The following is a 19,905-nucleotide window of genomic DNA, read 5'->3' as shown; positions in this document are numbered from 1 at the left end:
ACCTCCTACAGTTACAAAGTAAATTTGTGTGTTAAAGTTACCTACTTGCAATATTTGTGTTTGGTCAAAACTAGATTAGTAAAACTACAGTCATATTGGATAAGATGTAGTGCGTTTCTAACAAATAATCGTGGAAACCAGAGTAGCGTAACCTGGGGAGACAAGAATTAGGAATTGCCCTGAAAGTGCATTTTGGATTGTAGCATTTCATTCCATTTAATGTTATGAGACAAGGAAAAGAGGTTATACGTATTGCTAATTTTCTAGTATATTTATGCTTATCTACTTTGCTTAATTGGATAATATTAGAATATTTTTAAAGTATAACAAATTATTAAAGGTTATATAATATGCTTTAAGAATGTCAATGACAAGGACACAAGTACACGTACACACATACATACACATGAATCATATATATTATGTATCCATGAGTAGATATAGATGCAGGCAGAGACCTAGATGAGATTTATTTGTATGCACAAATTATAAATATCAAATGGATGAACATGAGTGTTTTTAAAATTTTTCCATCAAGGAGAGAAAATGCTTGACTTGGCATGGAAGGAAAAGGTGAATTGTGATGTATATTGTTTTCTAAATTTCTTAACTTAATTCATGTATGTGTTGCTTTTGCAAATATTGATAATAAACTAAGCTAAATATAGTGATCAGTATTCAAACACACGTACACAATAAAATATAAAAAGCATATATATGCATAAAAAACACAAGTGAAAACCCATAAAAAAAAAAACTATCATTGTAGTTTTTGGATTATCAACTTGAATTCCCTCTTATTTTACCTGTAGTAAATGTATGAACATGTTAACTATACTACATATTAACATTAAATGGAATGAAATGCAAATGTATTTAAATATTTGGCAAATTCTCACTAATTTTGATATGTTTTCTTACTAGATGTATTTGTTATTAAAAGAGACTACAGTACACATCAGAACTGGTTTATTCTGAGTTTCTACATTTTTTTACCCTTTATAATAATCTTCATCGTTATGGTCACGAAGCGAAATGAAATGAGAAAATCAAGGAACAGAAAGGAAGCAGAACATAAGGGGTAAGTGTAATGTTTATTAGATGCTGTTGTTAGATTGCCGTTGAGTCAATTCTGGCTCAGAGAGCCCCTGTGTGCAACAAAAACACGTGCTTCCACGTCCTGAAATATCCCCACGATGGCTGTCATGTTTGAACCCATTATGCAGCTACCGTTTCCAACCATCTACTGGAAAGTCTACCTTTTACATACTTTGGACGTGTTATCCGGAAATGTCAGTCCCTGGAGGAGGACATCACATTTCCTAGAGGGGCAACAAAAAAGAGGAAGGCCCTCCAGGAGATGGATTGACACCCTGGCGACAACACTGGGCTCCAGCACAGGGGCAATGGGGAGGATGGCACAGGAATGGGAAGTGATTCAGTCTACTGTGCGTAACGTTGCTACTGGTCCAAACCAACTCGACGGCAGCGAACAACAACAACTACACAACATGGCTTAGATCAGGCAAACCTGTTCTCAGAGTGACACTCTTGCTCTACAACACTTTAAAGAGGTCTCTGGCAGCAGATTTCCCCAGTGCAATACGCTATTTGATTTTTCTGAACATTGATTGTGTATCCAAGCAAGAGGAAACCTTGGTATCTTCAATCTTTTCTCTGTTTAATATGATGTCATCTTCTGGTATGATTATGAGGATTTGGGCTTCAAAAATGTTTTTTTAGATTGAGTTGCAGTCCATACTGAAGGCTGTAGTCTTTGATTTTCATGAGCAAGTGTTTCAAATCGCCTTGCTTTTAGCAAGCAAGTTGTGTCACATGCTTTTCTCCAACCTCGACGCTGTGTTCTTCTTTATATAGTCCAGTTGTTTGGAATATTTTTTCCAGCTCTCACATACACATGAAATGATTGTCAAAAACTATGGTGTGGGTAAGGTAATCAAAAGGATATCTTTGTCTTTTAAAACATTAAGGGTTTATTTTCCTCAAGAAGATAGTATGGTGAAATTATTTCTGAAGAAATAGTCAATATTATTCCAATTTTATTCCTGTGAATCTTATTTGCTTACTCCCCAGTTAACATCTCCCTGAGGCGACAAAGAATGTGGAATATTTATTTCATCTTGTATAAATTATTCATTTAAAGCATGCAATATATTCCCAATTCATTTTATAAAGGGCTTTAAAGTTTATTAGAGTAGGCACTATTGTACCTAGTATAAGACCATCTGATTTATGCTGCCTGGTTACTAGTAATTTCTTGGGTGTGGCTTAATACTTACCAATGTTCTGTTTCTAGTCATGAATTAAGCAACACTAGTTTGCTTCTGGGACACGATGACCTCTGCTTCGAATGACTTTTTAGTGTAAGATAGAGTTGGATTATGAGTTTCTTTTCTTCATTAAATGGTTTTATTCTTTTGGTCGTTTTTTTTTCTTTTAAGGTGGCCTCTGCAGATAAATGTCCTCCGACCCTTTTCTCTTCATGACACACAGTCTTTTTCATTCAACGGAAGTTTTGCCAAATGAATACCATCAACTATTAGGCCTTCTTATACAATATGATAGTGTGCTGTTGTGTTAGTCTGGGTTGACCAGAGAAACAAATCCAGAGAGACACATATGTGTATACGAGAGAGTTCTATAAGAGAGAACAATTGAATATTGAGAAAACATCCCAGCCCAGTCCAGATGACGTCCTTAAGTCCGATATTGCCCCATATGTTGATATTAGTCCATAAATTCCTCTTTAGACTCACGCAGCCATGCAATGATACGGAGTGCAGCAAGAGCTCAGCCCAGTGGAAAGTGTTGTGGATCCAGTGGTGGTAGAGGCATCTCAGCAGCGCTGGTGTGGGTTTCCACATGGCACCTCCAGCTCTGAGGTTCTGGCTGCCATCAGCCTGTCTCCATGTGGCTTGTCAACAAGAATGTCTCGCAGGGAGTCAGCATGTGTCCCACCTCCAGGGAGCTATTTATCTCCTTAGCGCTTCCAAATGAGGTCATCAAGCTGCGACGGGATCGACAGGCTAGACTCCACCCCTCCAGTCTTAAGTATCAAATTGACAACAGATTATGTAACTACCGCAGCAGGATTCATTTTAAGTCTGCCCTTTCCCTGAATTGTGTTGTTCTTTGCCATCTAGTCGGTTCTGATGCATAGTGTCCTCATGGACAACCGAACCGAACATCACCAGCTATCCTCACAACTGTTCTTCTGCAGGAGTCCACTGCAAGCCCCGCGTCAATGCACTCCAGCGAGGGCCTTCCTGTATTTCACTGGCCGAACATGACTTTACTGAATATAATGTCCCTCCCGAGGGACTGTCTCTCCTGACAATATGTCCCAAGTACATGAGATGAAGTCTTGCCCTCCTTACCTCCAAGGAACATTCTGGCTATACTTCATCTGAGACATACTCGTTTGTTCCTCAGGCAATCCAGGGTTCTTTCCAAGTTCTCCGCCAGCACCTTATTCAAATGCATTGAGTCTTCTTCTTTCTTATTCAATGCACAACGTTCACATGCATATAAGGCCATTGAAAATATCATGGCTTAGGTGAGGGGAAACTTAGTCCTCAAATTCCTTGCTTTTCAACAGAGGTCCTGTGCAGCCGACTAAGAACAAACTATGTAGAAGATAAAATCCATTATCCAAGTCTTCAACTATTATTACTAAGTCAAGTATTTTTCCTTTAATTTTGTCAGCTTTGTTTTATAAGTTTTGTAACTTATTGGTTGTCACTTTTCTTGTATCACTTTCATTTTAAAGTATTTTTAAAGTTTATCATTTTTACTATGTTCTTATGTTGTAAAATTTTGATACTTAAATTACAAATCTATACTACAAATAAATAAATGCATATACATAGATATATTTTCTTCTTAACTTTTATCTGAACTCTTTATTTTACTGATAAGCAAGCTTATCTACAATAAAAAGAACTAATTTTGATGTTTGAATTTGTGAGTGTCTGTGTGTTTGATCTAAAGTTTAAATTAAAGTAGTATAAATGGTAAAGTAGTATAAATGGTAAAGATAAATATAGATCTGTTATTAAAAATGTGAAATTTTATTTTTCTGTTTTCTTTCTCTATAGTGATTCAGCTATTGTACCAGAAAACTATGATATGGAAAAGTAGTATTGCCAAAAATCCACCATTCACTGGTCTATTTCAAGAGGAGACATTGTGTTTTACAATCCATTACACTACAAATGACTTTAAAAATTAAAAAAAATAAAGCCCAGATGTTAAAATGTGCAGGCTCTGGAGTGCCTTATGTGCAGCACAGGGTATGGGTGGGCTTTTTCAGAAATACAAACTCTTTCTCACCCAACCTAACAATTACACTTTCCAACTATATCCTCCTTTTGCATCCATGCAACCTCTTCAGTCATGGTGGACAGCCCAGGCCTTGCAGCCTCAAACTGTAGCTGTTCTGTTGCCAACAATCCCATGTCCCTAAGGTGAAGAAAGACTCTTCTATTTTTCTCACAGATTTGGTTCAACAGACGTCCAGCACCTGTAGTCCATAAAGAATACTGCTCCATAGAATAAACCTTTTGCAGTGTTTCTGGGCTTGGTGGGCATCTCCCTTCTTGCTCCAGAAGTTCAAGCCAGGCTGGGAAGATCAGAGATTTCCCTTGGAAGGCCAAGGAGGAGCGCCTCCGTGCTTGCCTGCCCTATGCCAGTACTCAGGACACACGAGGGTTCTGGTGGGCCCATGCCTTTAAGCAAGACTAGGCAGCTCTCTGGCACTTAGCTGACCTTACACAAAAAGGGAAGCATAGCCGAGGGAGGTGGGGCAAGGAGAAAGCCAGAGAACAACTTTCAACCATTAGCCCAGATAAAGCTGGCGTCAAGAAGCCTCAACACATAATTGGTCTACTTCAGAGGAGCCTTTTCTTGACATCGTACTAAGTATTTAGGGGTGTGTGTGCATGTGTATGAACAGGTAAAGCAATGTTAAATGAGATGATATGACAATGAAAAATTGCTAGTACATAGCTATAGACTTGGAGATGTCCATACTGTACATGTTTTGCTCATTGCAGGGTCAAAAGCAATACTCTGTAAATCATAGTACCGCAAAAGCAAGTAAATGTTTAGAACACACATTAAGGAATGCGTTCCTTAATTTATGAAACTTTCCATTCTTAACTATATATCTAAAATTATTTCTTCCGTATCCATTGGAAAATAATGTTTGTGTTCTTGTTTGCTTTCTTAAAGTGTCATTGTGTCTGAATAAGAGCAGGTGTCTCGATGGAGACAAAGAAGATATATTACCCATTTCACACATATAATTTATACACATATTACACATAAAAGCCCAAACACTAGTTGACACAAGCAGGATCTGTATTCACAATGGATGTAAATGCTTCAAACGACAATGCATGGCAGAGAGATGTTTTATAAGATGACCCGTCTATAGACTGCCTACAAAAGACATATTTTAAATCCAAAGACACAATGGATTGATAAGATGAAAACAATACTCAATGAAAGTAATACTTTTGAGAGGCTATTGGTCTTAATTTCAAACAAAATACACAAATATGGATATTATAAAATGATAAATGAGTCAATTCATGAAGGAGAGGTAAGAATTATAAATATATGTGCATAAAAGAGGAGTATCTGTATGTAAAGCAAATTGCAAAATTGAAAAAGGAGAAATACAATTCCAATAATAGTGGGGAACTTCAAGACTCAATAATGCATTTTTAAATCTCCATAAAAGTTTAGTAAGGAAACAGAAAACCTGAATGAAATAATGAATGAACAGGATCTAATGTATGTATATGTGTGTATTTGTATGTGTATATGTATATGAAATCATATCAAGTATTTCCTCAAATCATATGTAATTACAAATTAATGACAGAACAGAAACTTGAAAAAATTCATAATGACACATACAATACTAACAATAAAGAAAGGGTATGGAAGTACAATTTACAAAAAAGCCTAGGTCACAGAGGAAAGTTCATAGCTGTAAATGCTTCCATGAAAAACAAAAATAAAAGCAGACGATTATTAATCAAACCCCTAATAGAAAAACTTCAAGAATTAAAAAAAACACAAATCAAAACTCAAATAAACAAACTGGAATTAGCAAATTGGGAGATGAATAGCAATACCTTCATCCCAGATAATTATGAAATTTCCAAATTCTTTGGACTTTTTTTTTTTGGCATTTCATGTGCATGGAAACATCCAACACAGTGCATTTTGTGACCACCGTTATGTGCTTAAAGTAACTTGGGGTCCATCAAAGCTAAGGCTGTGCCCCTAATACAGCAGCACTGCACTAGCAGCAGTATCTTGGGGTTGCCACATATGCAGAGGCAGAAAATCTGACAGAAACGCACAGTGCCGCCAGTAGGGGAGGAGGACGTGACAAATCCTGGGAAGAGAAGGTAAGAGTCTAGGGTGATGTCCTTCTGCAGCAATGAAGGGGAGACCTCTTTATTAAAGAACATTTCAGGACAACAGCTTAGGGTCCTTAAAACTGCAAGGCTTTATCTATTGCTAGTTGATGTTGGGGCAAATTCACAGTATCTGCAACACAGTTAAAATCTAATTAGGTAAAATTTGATTATTTGGACTATTTTTGAAACAATGGGATATGCATAAAAGCTTTGTGGCAGTAAGTTTTGGGGAGCCAAAGGGCTTCTGTTTCTATATAGAAATAGCCAATACTTTTAGCCAATACTTAGAGGCCAGTTTTTACTCATTTATAAACCCAAACCAGTTAAGAATGGGAAAATATTTTAATGGACAATTTTCCATAAGATATGCACAGATGGACAACAAACAAAACATTCAACATTATTATGAAGAAAATACCAATCAAAACTACTATGTGATGTTATGTCCTCCTACCCACTACAGTAGATATAATAACTTTTGTTTTTAAGATAAGACAATAACAAGTGCTGGAGTGAATATGGAGAAGCTGAAAGCCCCATCCAATGGTACTGTAAAATAGTACAACTATTTTGGCAAATAGTTTGTCTGGCATATTCTCAAAATGTTAAACATAGAGTTTCCATAAGGCCCAGCTATTGCACTTTTAGAAAATACTCAAGAGAATTGAAAACATATGGACACCCAAAAACTTGTACATAAAAGTTCATAGATACATTGTTCATAACAGCCTAAAGTGAATACAAGTCAAATGACCATCAACTATTTGATATACAAAAAGGAAGGTGTATTCAAACAATGATATATTTTTATCATTACCTACCTTCAAGTGGGCCCCTAATTTATAACCTTCATGCACATCTGATCAAAATTCTACCCATGCATTGTGAATTGCAGCAGCAGCTATTGTGATCCATTCAAGTTTGCTTGGCTGATTTTCAGAAGTAAATTGTCAATCCTTTCTTGATAGTTTATCTTACTTTGGAATCTACTGAATCATATTCAGCATCAGAGTAGCATGCACGCCTTCACTGGTTACAAATGAGCTGTATTAATTAGCTCTTCTTCACTGAAGAGGAGAATTCTATTACAGACCAACTATTTCCTCTGGCAGTGAAAAATAAAATACTAATTAACACATGGATGGATATCCTGTAAGATGACAAAAGTCACAAAATGCAATATGTTCTGTTTCCTTTAATATGAAATGCCAGAAAATCAAGTTCCAAGATTTTGAAAGAGTAATGATTATGTGGGATTGATTTCTTGTGAGAGCTCCGAATGAGACTATGCTCTGTGCCTCCTATCTAGCTTTGTGGTTGTGATTCCTGATTTTCCAGTCCGTCTTAACATGACTGTTGCTTGTGTGTGTCTCACCACCTCTCTTTTCTCTTTGCTAAGTACACCATTCACATAATATTGAATTCAGATCCACCCTACTCTGGTAGTTTGTGTTTTCATTGAATAAAATTTAACGAAAGCCTTAATAATTTATAAATTATCAAGGGCTCATGAGGGAGGGGGGAGCGGGGAGGGAGGGGGAAAATGAGGACCTAATGCCAGGGGCTTAAGTGGAGAGGAAATGTTTTGAGAATGATGAGGGCAATGAATGTACAAATGCGCTTTACACAATTGATGTATGCGTGAATTGTGATAAGAGTTGTATGATTCCCTAATAAAATGATTCAAAAAAACTGTGACTGTGGATGTAAGTAAAATCAAATCCCTGACAACTTCAAAAAAAAAAAAGCCATCTGTTTCCTATTGTCTGGTGTCGAGGGTTACACCTTGGGCTGCTAACCACAAAGTCAGCAGTTCAAATTCACCAGCCACTCCATGGGAGAAAGATGAGGCTTTCTGCTCCTTGAAAGATTTACAGCCTTAAAACCCCAAAAGGCAGTTAGATTCTGTAGTAAGGGTTGTTGTGAGTCAGAATTGATTTGATGGCAGTAAGCTAATCTGTTAACGACTGTTCAGGATACTCAGTTAATGAATGATTAATTGAAGATTGTGTACATTGGTTTTATCTAGGTTCAAGCCAATTTACAGACATCCCAAATGATTTCAAAGCCCCTCAAGTGGTCAAGCATTAAGTCTTTGAACATTGCCTCCACTGTGGAGCTTGTGAAATGGTAAATCTAGGCTTTTATAGGGAGGATATAGAAAATGCTTAATAATAGCATTAATGAATGTACTATTATTCCAGAATAAGGTTTGTCCACTGTGCACATATGGTGTGGTATATTAGCAAAGAACTACAGATATTGAAGTACTTCCTGGTTCACCTTCCCAACATTGCTCAAACTCAGTTTCTCCTTTCTATTCTCAAGTCAGAAAAAATTGCTGCCATATAAGTCTTAGGCAGCCTCATCTGTGTCATACCTTGGGCTCACTCATGCACACGTCAGAGGCACCAAATTTTGCAGAGCCTTTTTATTTTCAATGAAAGACTTCCCTTCCCAGAGTCTCCAGAATCCCACCTGACCTATGATCTGTGGATACTTTTTTTTTTAAACCAGTTTACATAATTCTGTGTGCTAATTCTTTAAGTAATAGTCTATCTCTCTGCCTATCTTCCATCTATCAGCATTCATCTACTATCATCTATTTATCCACTCACCCATTCATTTCAGATTTACTTATTTAGAGAACAAAAATAAAATAATGCTAATAATTTTGAATATTAAAATTTCTTTGACTAATCAATGTGGTCATTTGATTGCTACTGCATGACGTCTTTGTTTCAATTGATTATTGCCTCATTAAAATGTCATAGAGGTGTGGTTCTGAAGAAAATGATGTGAAATCTTCCATTGTGATGTGGAGTAGAAAATGAAATCATAGAATGATAAGCTGTGGTTTTGGATGATATTGAGTCAGTCCCAACTCATAGCAACCCAATGTACAAGAGCAAGAAACACACCTGGTCCTCACTTTCCTCACAACTTCTGTTGTATTTGGGCCACGGTTTTAGTTACTGTGGCAATATAACCCTATAAGCCACTCCCTCTTTTTTACTGACTCTCTGCTTTACCAAGAATTACGTCTTTTTCCAAGGAGTGACCTTTACTGATAACATACCCAAAGTATGTGAGATGAACACTTTCCATCCTCATTTCTCAGGAGAATTCAGATGTATTTATTCTCCTTGCAGTCTTAGGTATTTTTAACAGCACAATTCAAGTGCATTCATTTTTTCTAGTATTCCTTGCTCATTGTCTAGTTTTCACATGTGTATGAGATGATAGACATTGCCATAACGTGTGTCAGACACACCTAAGTCCTTAAAATGGCACCTCTCTCTTCAACAACCTGTTTGCAGATGTTCCTATTGCAACGTCTCATCTGATTTCTTGACTGCTGCTGCTATGAAAATGGATTGTAGATCCAAGGAAAACAAAATCGTTGATTTCATTTTTCCCCTGTATCATATTATTTACAGGTCCAGTGATGAGAATTGTGTTTTCTTTACATTGAGTTGTAATGATACTGAAGGATATGGTCTTTGATCTTCGTCATTAAGTACTTCAAGTCTTCTTGATTTTCACAAGCAAAATTATGTTGTCTGTAAATCACATGTTGTTAATGAGGCTTCCACCAATTCTATGTCAAGTTTTTCTTCAGATAGTCCAGTTTCCTGGATCATTTCCTCCTCATCATATTTAATATCTTAACACACCTGTCTTAATTTGAAACCATGAAGTTGCAGTGTTCTGTTTAAATTACTTTTTATGTAAGTGGAGCTTCTATGTGAGCACCATAAAGTGTTATAAAATGTAATATCATATACACTCCTAAATAGGCACAAAAGATCTTTGATAGTTTATCAGGAGACTGAAAGAATGAATATTTGATCATAGCTGGTGAGGTCTCAATAACTAGATGTGTGTGGACATATACGCACAGGAATATACTGTATATACACAAACTAGTGAACATACAACACGGAGGAATAATTTGACAATGAAGTATGGAAATGAGGAGGCCCTGGGTGATACAAATAGCTAGGTGATCAGTTACTAATCAAAAGGTTGGTCACTCAAATCCACCAAGAGTTGATTTAGACATCAGGCCTGGTGACCTAGTTCTGAAAAATGACAATCATTGGAAATCTTGTGCAGTGCAGCTGTCTTCCGAGACAAATGGGGCAACCACCACAAGTCAGAATTAGCTTGACGGCAGCTGGTTATAGAAAATAACTGATTCAGACCTGAAACATTGGATTTGTGAACATTGGGGTCTGTGTTGCACCACCTAGAAACCACGAGCCTTAATAGAAGGCCAAAGATAATGGGAGTCAGGTCTCTCTCGGTAAGCACAGCCTAGAGCATCATGCCCCAGACCTTTGAACATGAAAATCTTAATTTTTTAAGTTACTAAATGTTGGAGTGGCATGTTACACAGTAGAAACAAACTATCTTATTAGGGGACTTGAAAAAGTTCATGGAAAATTGATTGAAAAGAGAATGGAATTTATCCATGAATTTTTTGAAGTCCCCTTGTGTACTCAGCAACCTTCCCAGACTTACATATTCATTTATGTACTTCTAAATATTTACTTGTATATTATTGCAGATATTTTACATATACATGAAGATATTTTGCAAATAATAGAGGTTTTATTTTTTCTTCTAATAGCTTTACCTAGAATTTCTTTTTCCAGTTTTATTGCACTGGCAGTGAATTTTGTTATAATTTTATAATATATATATTTTTAATTTATCCCCAATCTCTGAGAAAAAAAGTTTTCAAAATTGGACTATTATTTATAACTCTTTATTAAATTTTGAAGCTATCCTTCATATGTCTCCCTGAAGCACTGTGTTCTTTTAATAAAATATATGAAATCAAATTAGGGGCTCTTGAGTTTGTGCAAATGGGTGAAGGGATAATTTTGAAAAGGTGGGTAAAAATAGTTTCCCAGGCTTCTGAATGTAATTAATGATACTGAAGTGTATATGTAGAAATATTTAAATTCATGAAAGTCCTACTGTGTATACTTTCAACAAATGATACTTTATTTGAATAAATTTATGAAAGCTTGCAGCCACAGAAGATACAAATGTTGGTATCTATTTCCTACAGCAACAAAAGAAGAAATAACATCAAGAATTCTAGCAAGAAAGAAATATCAGGTCTATAATGTTTCTCCACGAACAACTGTCTGCTTCACCATGATATCAAAAGAAACAGATATTTCCTGGAACATTTACCAAATGATTTGATAAAGGATCATGATCAAAATAAGGAAAAATGTTGAACAGGATTGCAGATTCTCCCAAAAATCAGAGAATGGGTTAACTCCTAAATATGCCTGAGAATTATTTTTAAACCTTGAACTGAATCTATCCTATGAAGTAATTTTAAAACTAAACAACAGTTTATCTCTCTTACCATAGATTTTTTTTACCTTTAGTGTTGGGCTCTATTCAAGAATGATCTCTATCCAACCAAATTGGCAACAGGTTATCTAAAGTACAGGTGATAACATTCAAGGGCCAAGCACCCAAGTTTACAATGGTATGATAGAGATGATGAAAATGGTTGCAGAGTGTGAAGTACATAACCTTTCTTACTGGAATACACATATTAAAACCGTTGAGCAACATTTTTTCTTATTTGTACATTCACCTAAAAGTTTTAAAATGCAGTGTCTGTACTGACAGGCAGAAGCTTAGGATAAAAGGGGTGTACCTGCTAAAGGACTACCAAACAGAATAGCTAGTCATGCCACAAATGGAGGCCCTTCCAAAAATTAATCAGGTACACATGAGAAGGCTATGGGAATAGACATGCGCAGTAAAGGATCCAACGCTTGAGCATGCGCAGTAAGGACCAAACACGTCACATCTTTTGCATACCCCAAATCTTGGGCATTCGCAATCAAATCCAGCACACTGCATCAGCTGCATACTTGAGCACATCCACGAAGATCCATGTGAGAGGAGCCAGTCAAGGAGGGAGGGGATATAAGCCAAGACCCAGCCTCAGGTGTCTTGTCTTTTTTTACTCCCCAAACCATTTTATTGGTATCTGATACAGATGTCATGTCATTCCATAGTTCAGTCACATCAGGCAGTATTGTACAATTGCACCACAACAGTCTCAAAACATTCTCTTCCTTCTTGAACTCCTCTTTACCAGCTCTCCTTTACCCACCCATCCCCCCACTGTGTTCCCCTGAAACTCTTATTCTACTGGCTCTCTGTATAAGTTCATGAATTCTGGGGCATGGATGTATCTGTTTGTTTTAATGCAAAGTGACCAAGTTAAGAGACCTCCTCTTGTCAAGAAGGTCTTCCTAGAGGAAGAGACATAGGCCGGCCTGACTCCTTTTTCCTTGCCCCTTCCTTCATGGTGGTGGAGCCAGGATGCAATTACTTGTACAAGGAAGAAGGATCAGGGCTGGGGCTGGGGCCTGCTGCTGAATGCTAAGGCTCTCAAGATGGTATTCCTCAGCATCCTTAAAACCATTCTTCCTTGGAAACTAATGATCTTTTTGTGTGTGTGTGTGTGTGTGTGTGTCTTTGAGACTGTCATTTTCTTTTCTTTTTTTTTTTTAACATTTTATTAGGGGCTCATACAACTGTTATCCCAATCCATAGACACATCAATTGTGTAAAGCGCATTTGTACATCACTTCTCAAAACATTTTCTCTCCACTTAAACCCCCGACATTAAGTCCTCATTTTTTCCCTCCCTCCCTGCTCCCCCCTCCCTCATGAGCCCTTGATAGATTATAAATGGGTATTTTGTCATATCTTGCCCGGTCCGACGTCTCCCTTCATCCACTTTTCGGTTGTCTGTCCCCCAGGGAGGAGGTCACACACAGTTCCATGTAATCGGTTCCCTCTTTCCTACCCATTCTCCCTTTACCCTCCCTGTTTTGCCACTCACACCACTGGTCCTATAGGGCCCATCCGTCCTGGATTCCCTGTATTTTCAATTCCTATCTGTACCAGTGTACCTCCTCTGGTCTAGCCAGACTTGTAAGATCGAATTCAAGTCATGGTAGTGGGAGCGGGGAGGAAACATTTAGGAACTAGAGGAAAGTTGTATTTCTCATCGTTGTTACATCACACCCTGACTGGCTCATCTCCTCCCCGAGACCCCTCTGCAAGGGGATCTCCAGTGACCTACTAATGGGCTTTGGATCTCCACTCCGCACTCCCCCCATCATTCACTATGGTAAGATTTTTTGTTCTGATGATGCCTTACACCTGATCCCTTCGACACCTTGTGGTTGCATAGGCTGGTGTGCTTCTTCCATGTGGGCTTTGTTGCTTCTGAGCTTGATGGCCGCTTGGAAACTAATGATCTTTATGGAACACAGAGCCCAATGGCAAGAGTAGGACAGCCTTCTATTGCTCTCTTGGCTGAGGCCCCTCCCTGCCTTGCCCCTGACTCAGGAGAATAAGCCCCTAGCAAGCAGCAGACAAAGCCATGATTCCTAGGACATCCCCTGTGGTATATGATGGAATTATGCCTACATTCAGCTGACCCATGGAGCTACAATGGTGAGGCTTTGGCCAGTGTGCAGACCCTGGATTTTCCTCTAAGATCAAACTGAGTCTCTAATAAACTAATCAAAACTGGGGCTTACTGCCATCAACTCCACCTATCTCACTTCCACTTCCAGTCTAACAAACCATTTTCCTCCTTCAGGAGGAGGTTCTTCAGCTCCTTCCCTTCTTAGTAAATCTTGGGCAGCGATGGACATCACAAAACATGTTCAACAAAGGCTCTGGAATCACAAAGGGCACAGGACTCCTTTATATGTGTCAACTGCAAAAAGGGAATGAGATTCTTGAGCTCCAATGGCAAGGGACTTCATCCATGGACACTGCCTTCTTGTCCCTCTATTTAAATGATACCAGTCAAAGTGTTCAGAAGGCCATTCTCCCCCAAAGCCTAGAGGAGTTTATGGAAAGGGAACCCTCTCTTCTACTGCGGAAGTCCCAGCAAGCAAACAACCTTGCATCTGGGGTTCCTGGCTCCTCCTGGAGCTATGATGAGCCTGAACAGAACCAGTGTTCTCACCACACTCTAGTGAACCAGTGTCCCTCAGTCTACCTGTGCCCCTTATAAGTATGTTCCCATGAGCATCCTTCTGATTGAGCCACGTGGGAGTACCTTGTACAAGGAGTATGAGGATATCATTGTCCAGTCCTGCGCATGCAGGTGACAGCAGCTAGTCAAGGTTTCCCAAAAAACATTGGTTAAAAATAAACAATTTTGATGTTAAATTATATGTATATATGCAAAATTCAAGAGGGTTACCAGCAATGGCAAAATACATTTGAGATAAACTCCAATATGAAAAGCAAAACAAAACCCAGAAAATGTTGAAACCTACATCAGGCCCAACATGGATCAGAAGGGGCATCAACTGACAAGGTTTTAAACGTTCAAATCAGGTTTAGCATTTTGATCTCCTATAGACATCTCTCCAATGCACTCTATTTGGTAACCGGTTTCCTCCCATCCTGCATTATGAATAGAGGTAAATCACTGGTGGCTTATTTCCTTTGTAGATCTCACAAATATGTCTTGGGTTTCCACTGCCATCCATAGCCTTTTGCATAGCAGAATCTCACACTTTAGGCTCTGATACTATTCCCTCCTTGGCTTCAGATTAGATGCTTTACCATCCTTCGGTCACTGATGTTGGTGTGCTTCTTCCATGTGGACTCAGTTGCATCTCATTTAGATGGCTAATTGTTTGAAAATAAGCCTTTAAGATGCTATTTTATCTGATACCCGGGCACCATCTAATTTCTTCACTGCACTTTGCTATAGCACCCATATCTTCTGTGTTCCCTTCCTGCGAGCAAGTAGCGAGCAGGGCCGTGATGTAGGAACTAATTATTCTTAACTTGGAGCTAGGATTTAGTGGGAGCCTAGAACCCATTCACAGATCTATGCTTTTTAAATCTGCCTTTGGCTCCTTTTAGAGAACTCTTTGTCAATTTATGATAGAGATTCCCATCAATCATCTCCCTGGAGCATTAAGATATTCCATTAATATTGTCATTGATTAGTCCTCCCTTTTGATTACACCTGTCCCCCTCCCTATCCTTCGTCTCTCCACCTTTCCAGACATGGCATGCACACTTGCTCATCGGATCTACCTCCAGCCCCTTCCCCAGTCTCTATTTCTGGAGATGGCACGTTCTCTCCCTCTTTCTATTCTGCCACCCCTCCTTTCCCGATCTCCCCAGGCAGCCCTCCATGATTTCCTGATAGCTAATTTTTGTCTGTGAGAATGTACTATCAGAAGCCTTACTTTCACTCATAAAAGTTTGCAATTGTGTTTGTGCCATGTGATTTCTTTCCACAGAGAGAAGCAAGAACTGAGGCAAACATCCCCATACCTAACAGTACCATTACACATTATTTTTGTTTTCATATCCAATTGACCCAACTCCTTTTACCAACTATGACTTTACTCTCCCCATTATCATGTTTTATTGATCATATGTTTGATATGTATTTTACATTAGTTTATTTGGTTAGCCTTGAAATATAACTTACTCTCTTAGTAACAAATTTTGATATCCGGCAATCTAAGATCTCGAAATTTATTCCTCTTCTAAAATACATGACTGTTTACAGTTGACTGATTGCAATTCAATTTAATTTTAGGATGAGCTTATCATTTTTCACAAAAATAAAGCTTCCATTATGGGATTGAAATTGAATTAATTTTATTGATAATTTGATGTGGGAACTTCTGCTTCCAATTAAGGTGAGATAACTAGAAAAAAAAGAAAAAAATGTTATGTTTTAGAATGTCATGTAGAATTGCTGAATAATAATAAAAGACTCTGGGGAAGGAACAATCTTATATATATGACTTGTGATGGTTACTTGATCCCTGTATTTATAGATTTGGGGCAGTGGTAGGACACTGTAAGTCCATCCTTTTTACAATAGTAGCCCACTGCATGAGTGCAGAAACCACAAATCATTTGCTTGGTAATGCAAGAATAAGAAACTTTTTTTTTTTTTTACCACAGGGCATTTACCAATTGTTTTTGCCACATGGCCTGCAAAGAATTACCTAGAAGCCCTAGTGGCACAGTGGTTAAGCGCTTGTGTGCTAACTGAAAAGGTGAGCAATTGGAACCTGGCCGCCACTTCAAAGGAAGAACGATGTGGCAAACTCCTTTTCTAATGATTGTATAGTTGATAGAGGGGCCATAGAGTATGGCCATAGGCCATACTCCTGAAACTTGTTCACAGTCATTGCAAGACTCCAGTGCATTTTTGGAGCTTACTGCCTTAGACACTCCAAGGGGTGAGTCCACTCTTTCCTATAGAGTTACCATGAGTCAGAAGTGACACCTTCACAATGTGCTCATGAAGACTAGAGCAGGTCTCAGTGATTTCATGAGGAAATGGCCCCCATGATGGTAGCTTGGTGAGCTACATGTGATTTAGTAAGCAACTGCCAACAAATATATTAGCAAATGAGAAAACTATAAAGCCTCCCTAGAGAAATATCAATATTATCTTAAGCATCTGTTCTTTTATGCTCAATGCCATACCTCTAATCACAGTACATTTTTGATATGAAAAACAGGATACTAAGAATTCAGACACTGGGAAATAAACAACATAACTACTATAAAAATCACTTAGATATTTTAGTTTGATGACAAACATTTCAAAGTCACATTATTTGAAAAAACAAAGGGCTTGACAATTTCACTAGATGATAGAAACTGAAGAAGATAACTTGAATTCATAAATTAAAACTCTGATTAGCATGTTTCAGTAATAGGTAAGACAGCATAAAGGAAATAAACCTCATGTACATAGAATGGATTTAATTTAAATCCCTCAGAAGAAAGATAACTTTCCCCCCAAAAAACCCCTCACTGCTATCTCTTTTAAACAGTATAAAATATTATTTTAAAAATAGCCTAATTACATTATATTAGGGAGATTAGGAATTCTTAAAATGAGTAAAAATACAAAGGCATGTTGCCTTCAAAATAATATTCAGAAGACTGGAATAACTAAAAATATTTAAAAACGTTTTAATACACTATTCACCTTCGTTAATTTTATCCCACATGCACACACACATAGGTGTTCTGGAACACAACCAGGTTATTTATTAATTACTTAAAATAAAACATGTTCCTCAGCCTCTTCTGCCCATGCCTCACCCCTGGGGCAATGAAAAGAGTACCAATAGTAGCTTTTTCCTACACAAGCGGTCCTTCAGTCCCTAGGGAAGGGATGAAATAAAACCAGTGTTTCTCGGCTTGTAAGAGAAAAGAGGCTAGTGTCCTCCCTCTTGAAAAGGCCTCCTCCTTGCTCCACACATTCAGATGGAAAGAAAATTTCTCCCTGGGCCTGAAATCCATGGCTCTTGATTTCTAGGATTTAAGTAATGTCACCAAATTCTGGCTCTTCAGACCTCAAACATTGTCGAAGGAGATAAGCCCTGGCACATTGGTATTTAATCGAAGAAATGTACCAGTCTATAGAGATGATCTAAATCTCTAAAATAACCGGAATGTCTCTGAAAGTTAAGAGAAGCTTTATTATCCTTTTTCAGTAACAGCCCCGCTTCCCCCACCCCCCAAATATCTAAAAGTAACAATTAAGTGAGTTCTTTAGTTAAAAGGAAAATTATTATAAGAGGAAGCATGAATCTTGTGAAGAACAAAGAAACAAGTAAATATTGTCTGTTAACCCATGAAGTGCAGGTAAATATAACATTTTTTGAAATACAGATAGATTATCAGGTTGGGATGTAAATAAAGACAACTAGGATACTTTCTAAATTACAGCACAGGAAGTTGAAATATATATATATGAGAGAGAGAGAGAGAGAGAGAGAGAGAGGAACACGCAGGAAAAGCTCCACTAAGTGAAGCTTTCATGGGGTGCATTTTCCCCACTAGGCGCGCATCCAGCCACTCGCTCTGAGTTAGTGCCCCCAGGGGAATTGCCTGGGAAGTCTCTCTGGTCGCAGGTATTTTTCTTCATAGAAGCAGTTTCACTGGGACCTCGTTTTCTGTGATGGCCGATGTCAGAGGACAGTGTGTGGCTGTGACATTTTGGATCCTGCTCTGCAAAATGCCAGAGACTGCTGTGCTGTTGAACACAGCTTACAGGGAGTGCACTATGGGGAAAACGCAAGTGTGTAAGTGGTTTTCTCGTTTCCAAAAAGGTGAAATGACAGTTGATGGCAACCCTTGTTCTGGATGTTCCCTCAGCTTCCCGAACCGAGAAACTGTCTTCAAAATCCAAGCCCTTGTGCTCAAAGACCGACAGTGGGGTGGGGAATGGGGAGTTATCTGAAGTGATATTTATTTCACCTCAGATTTTGAAGAATATTTTGAAGGAATACCCTGATACGTTGTGGTTTTCATTCAAAATGATACCATTACTAGGTTTTCTGACTTAAAATATTGGGAAATAAGACTGCTAGATTTCTTAGAGCTCCTCGAAGAACTCCTAAACTCTTCTGATGTCAGGAGACTGAAAACCGCAGCACAATTCTATGTAAGAATTTCAGGTCTCGCCAGGTTTCCTTTGGTTCTGCCTTGGGCTGTGATCTGCCAGGTCAGCAATTTGAATCCGCTCTTCTGAAGAAAGACTGTGCTTTCTACTCAGACAGTTACCGTCTGGGAAACCCACGGGGAACCAGCATTGACTCGATGGCAGGGAGTTGGTTTTGGAGTAAAGTACTAAATTTTTCTTTATCATGAAAAGCCAGCTGATCCACATATTCTTTTTGGGTAAATATTTCATAGACTATTTGAATTTTCATTGAATTTTATTTTTTGACATAGGGTTATTTAGAAATATTTACTTCAAATACTTTCTTAAAAATGTTTACTGTAAAATATTGTATTAACTTTACTTCAGTCAGAGAAAATAATATAAAATGCTTTTTTCAGGAGAAATTGGTTAAGACTTGCTTTATATTCAAGCATATGCTATACATCAGTAAATATTAATATGTACATAAAAATGCATATTGTGCAATAGTTGGATACATTTTTTTAATATATTAAGGATGCCACACTGGATTAAACATGTTAAAACGTCTTACTTTTTAATTATTAAAAAATATATTTGTTGTACTGTCAATTTTCACTTCATATATATTGAAAAGATATTTAAATTTGAAAAAGATGTTATAATTTTATACCATTAAAGCTTCTGATATTGGCTATTATACTTCTTTATTTCTAAGAATGTTCTTCATGTAAAAGTCTACATTATATATTAACAAATCTATATCAACTTTCTTTGGCATAAAGTTTCCATGGTATAAATTTTTCATCTTTCAGTTAGAGCTTTTATATACCTTTAAGTGTGACTTTTTAAAGCATTATGTAGTTGAGAATTTTTTTCTGATTGGTTATAGACCATCAGGCTATCGTATAACATGATACAATTTTAAATAAAATAGTAACCTGT

At 37.7% G+C, this 19,905-nt stretch overlaps 1 protein-coding gene and 1 pseudogene across 1 annotated transcript in view; both read left to right on the top strand.

The window, feature by feature from the left end:
• LOC101650446 (disintegrin and metalloproteinase domain-containing protein 18) overlaps positions 1-2,547 on the top strand; it is a 111,401-nt gene extending 108,854 nt beyond the window's left edge. The window contains exons 19-20 of the mRNA XM_045286861.1: positions 925-1,081; positions 2,463-2,547. Coding sequence (XP_045142796.1) covers positions 925-1,081; positions 2,463-2,547 — 242 coding nt within the window. The remainder of the gene's footprint in view (positions 1-924; positions 1,082-2,462) is intronic.
• Positions 2,548-13,930: 11,383 nt separating this feature from the next.
• LOC101650760 lies at positions 13,931-14,641 on the top strand (annotated as a pseudogene).
• Positions 14,642-19,905: the final 5,264 nt, after the last annotated feature.

The sequence above is a fragment of the Echinops telfairi genome, unplaced genomic scaffold (genome assembly GCF_000313985.2).
Source record: "Echinops telfairi isolate 266 unplaced genomic scaffold, ASM31398v2 ScPeMD7_9;HRSCAF=40, whole genome shotgun sequence".
NCBI classification, from domain to species: domain Eukaryota; kingdom Metazoa; phylum Chordata; class Mammalia; order Afrosoricida; family Tenrecidae; genus Echinops; species Echinops telfairi.
The sequence above is the reverse complement of the archived record's forward strand: the minus strand, read 5'-3'. Positions and strand labels throughout refer to the sequence as shown.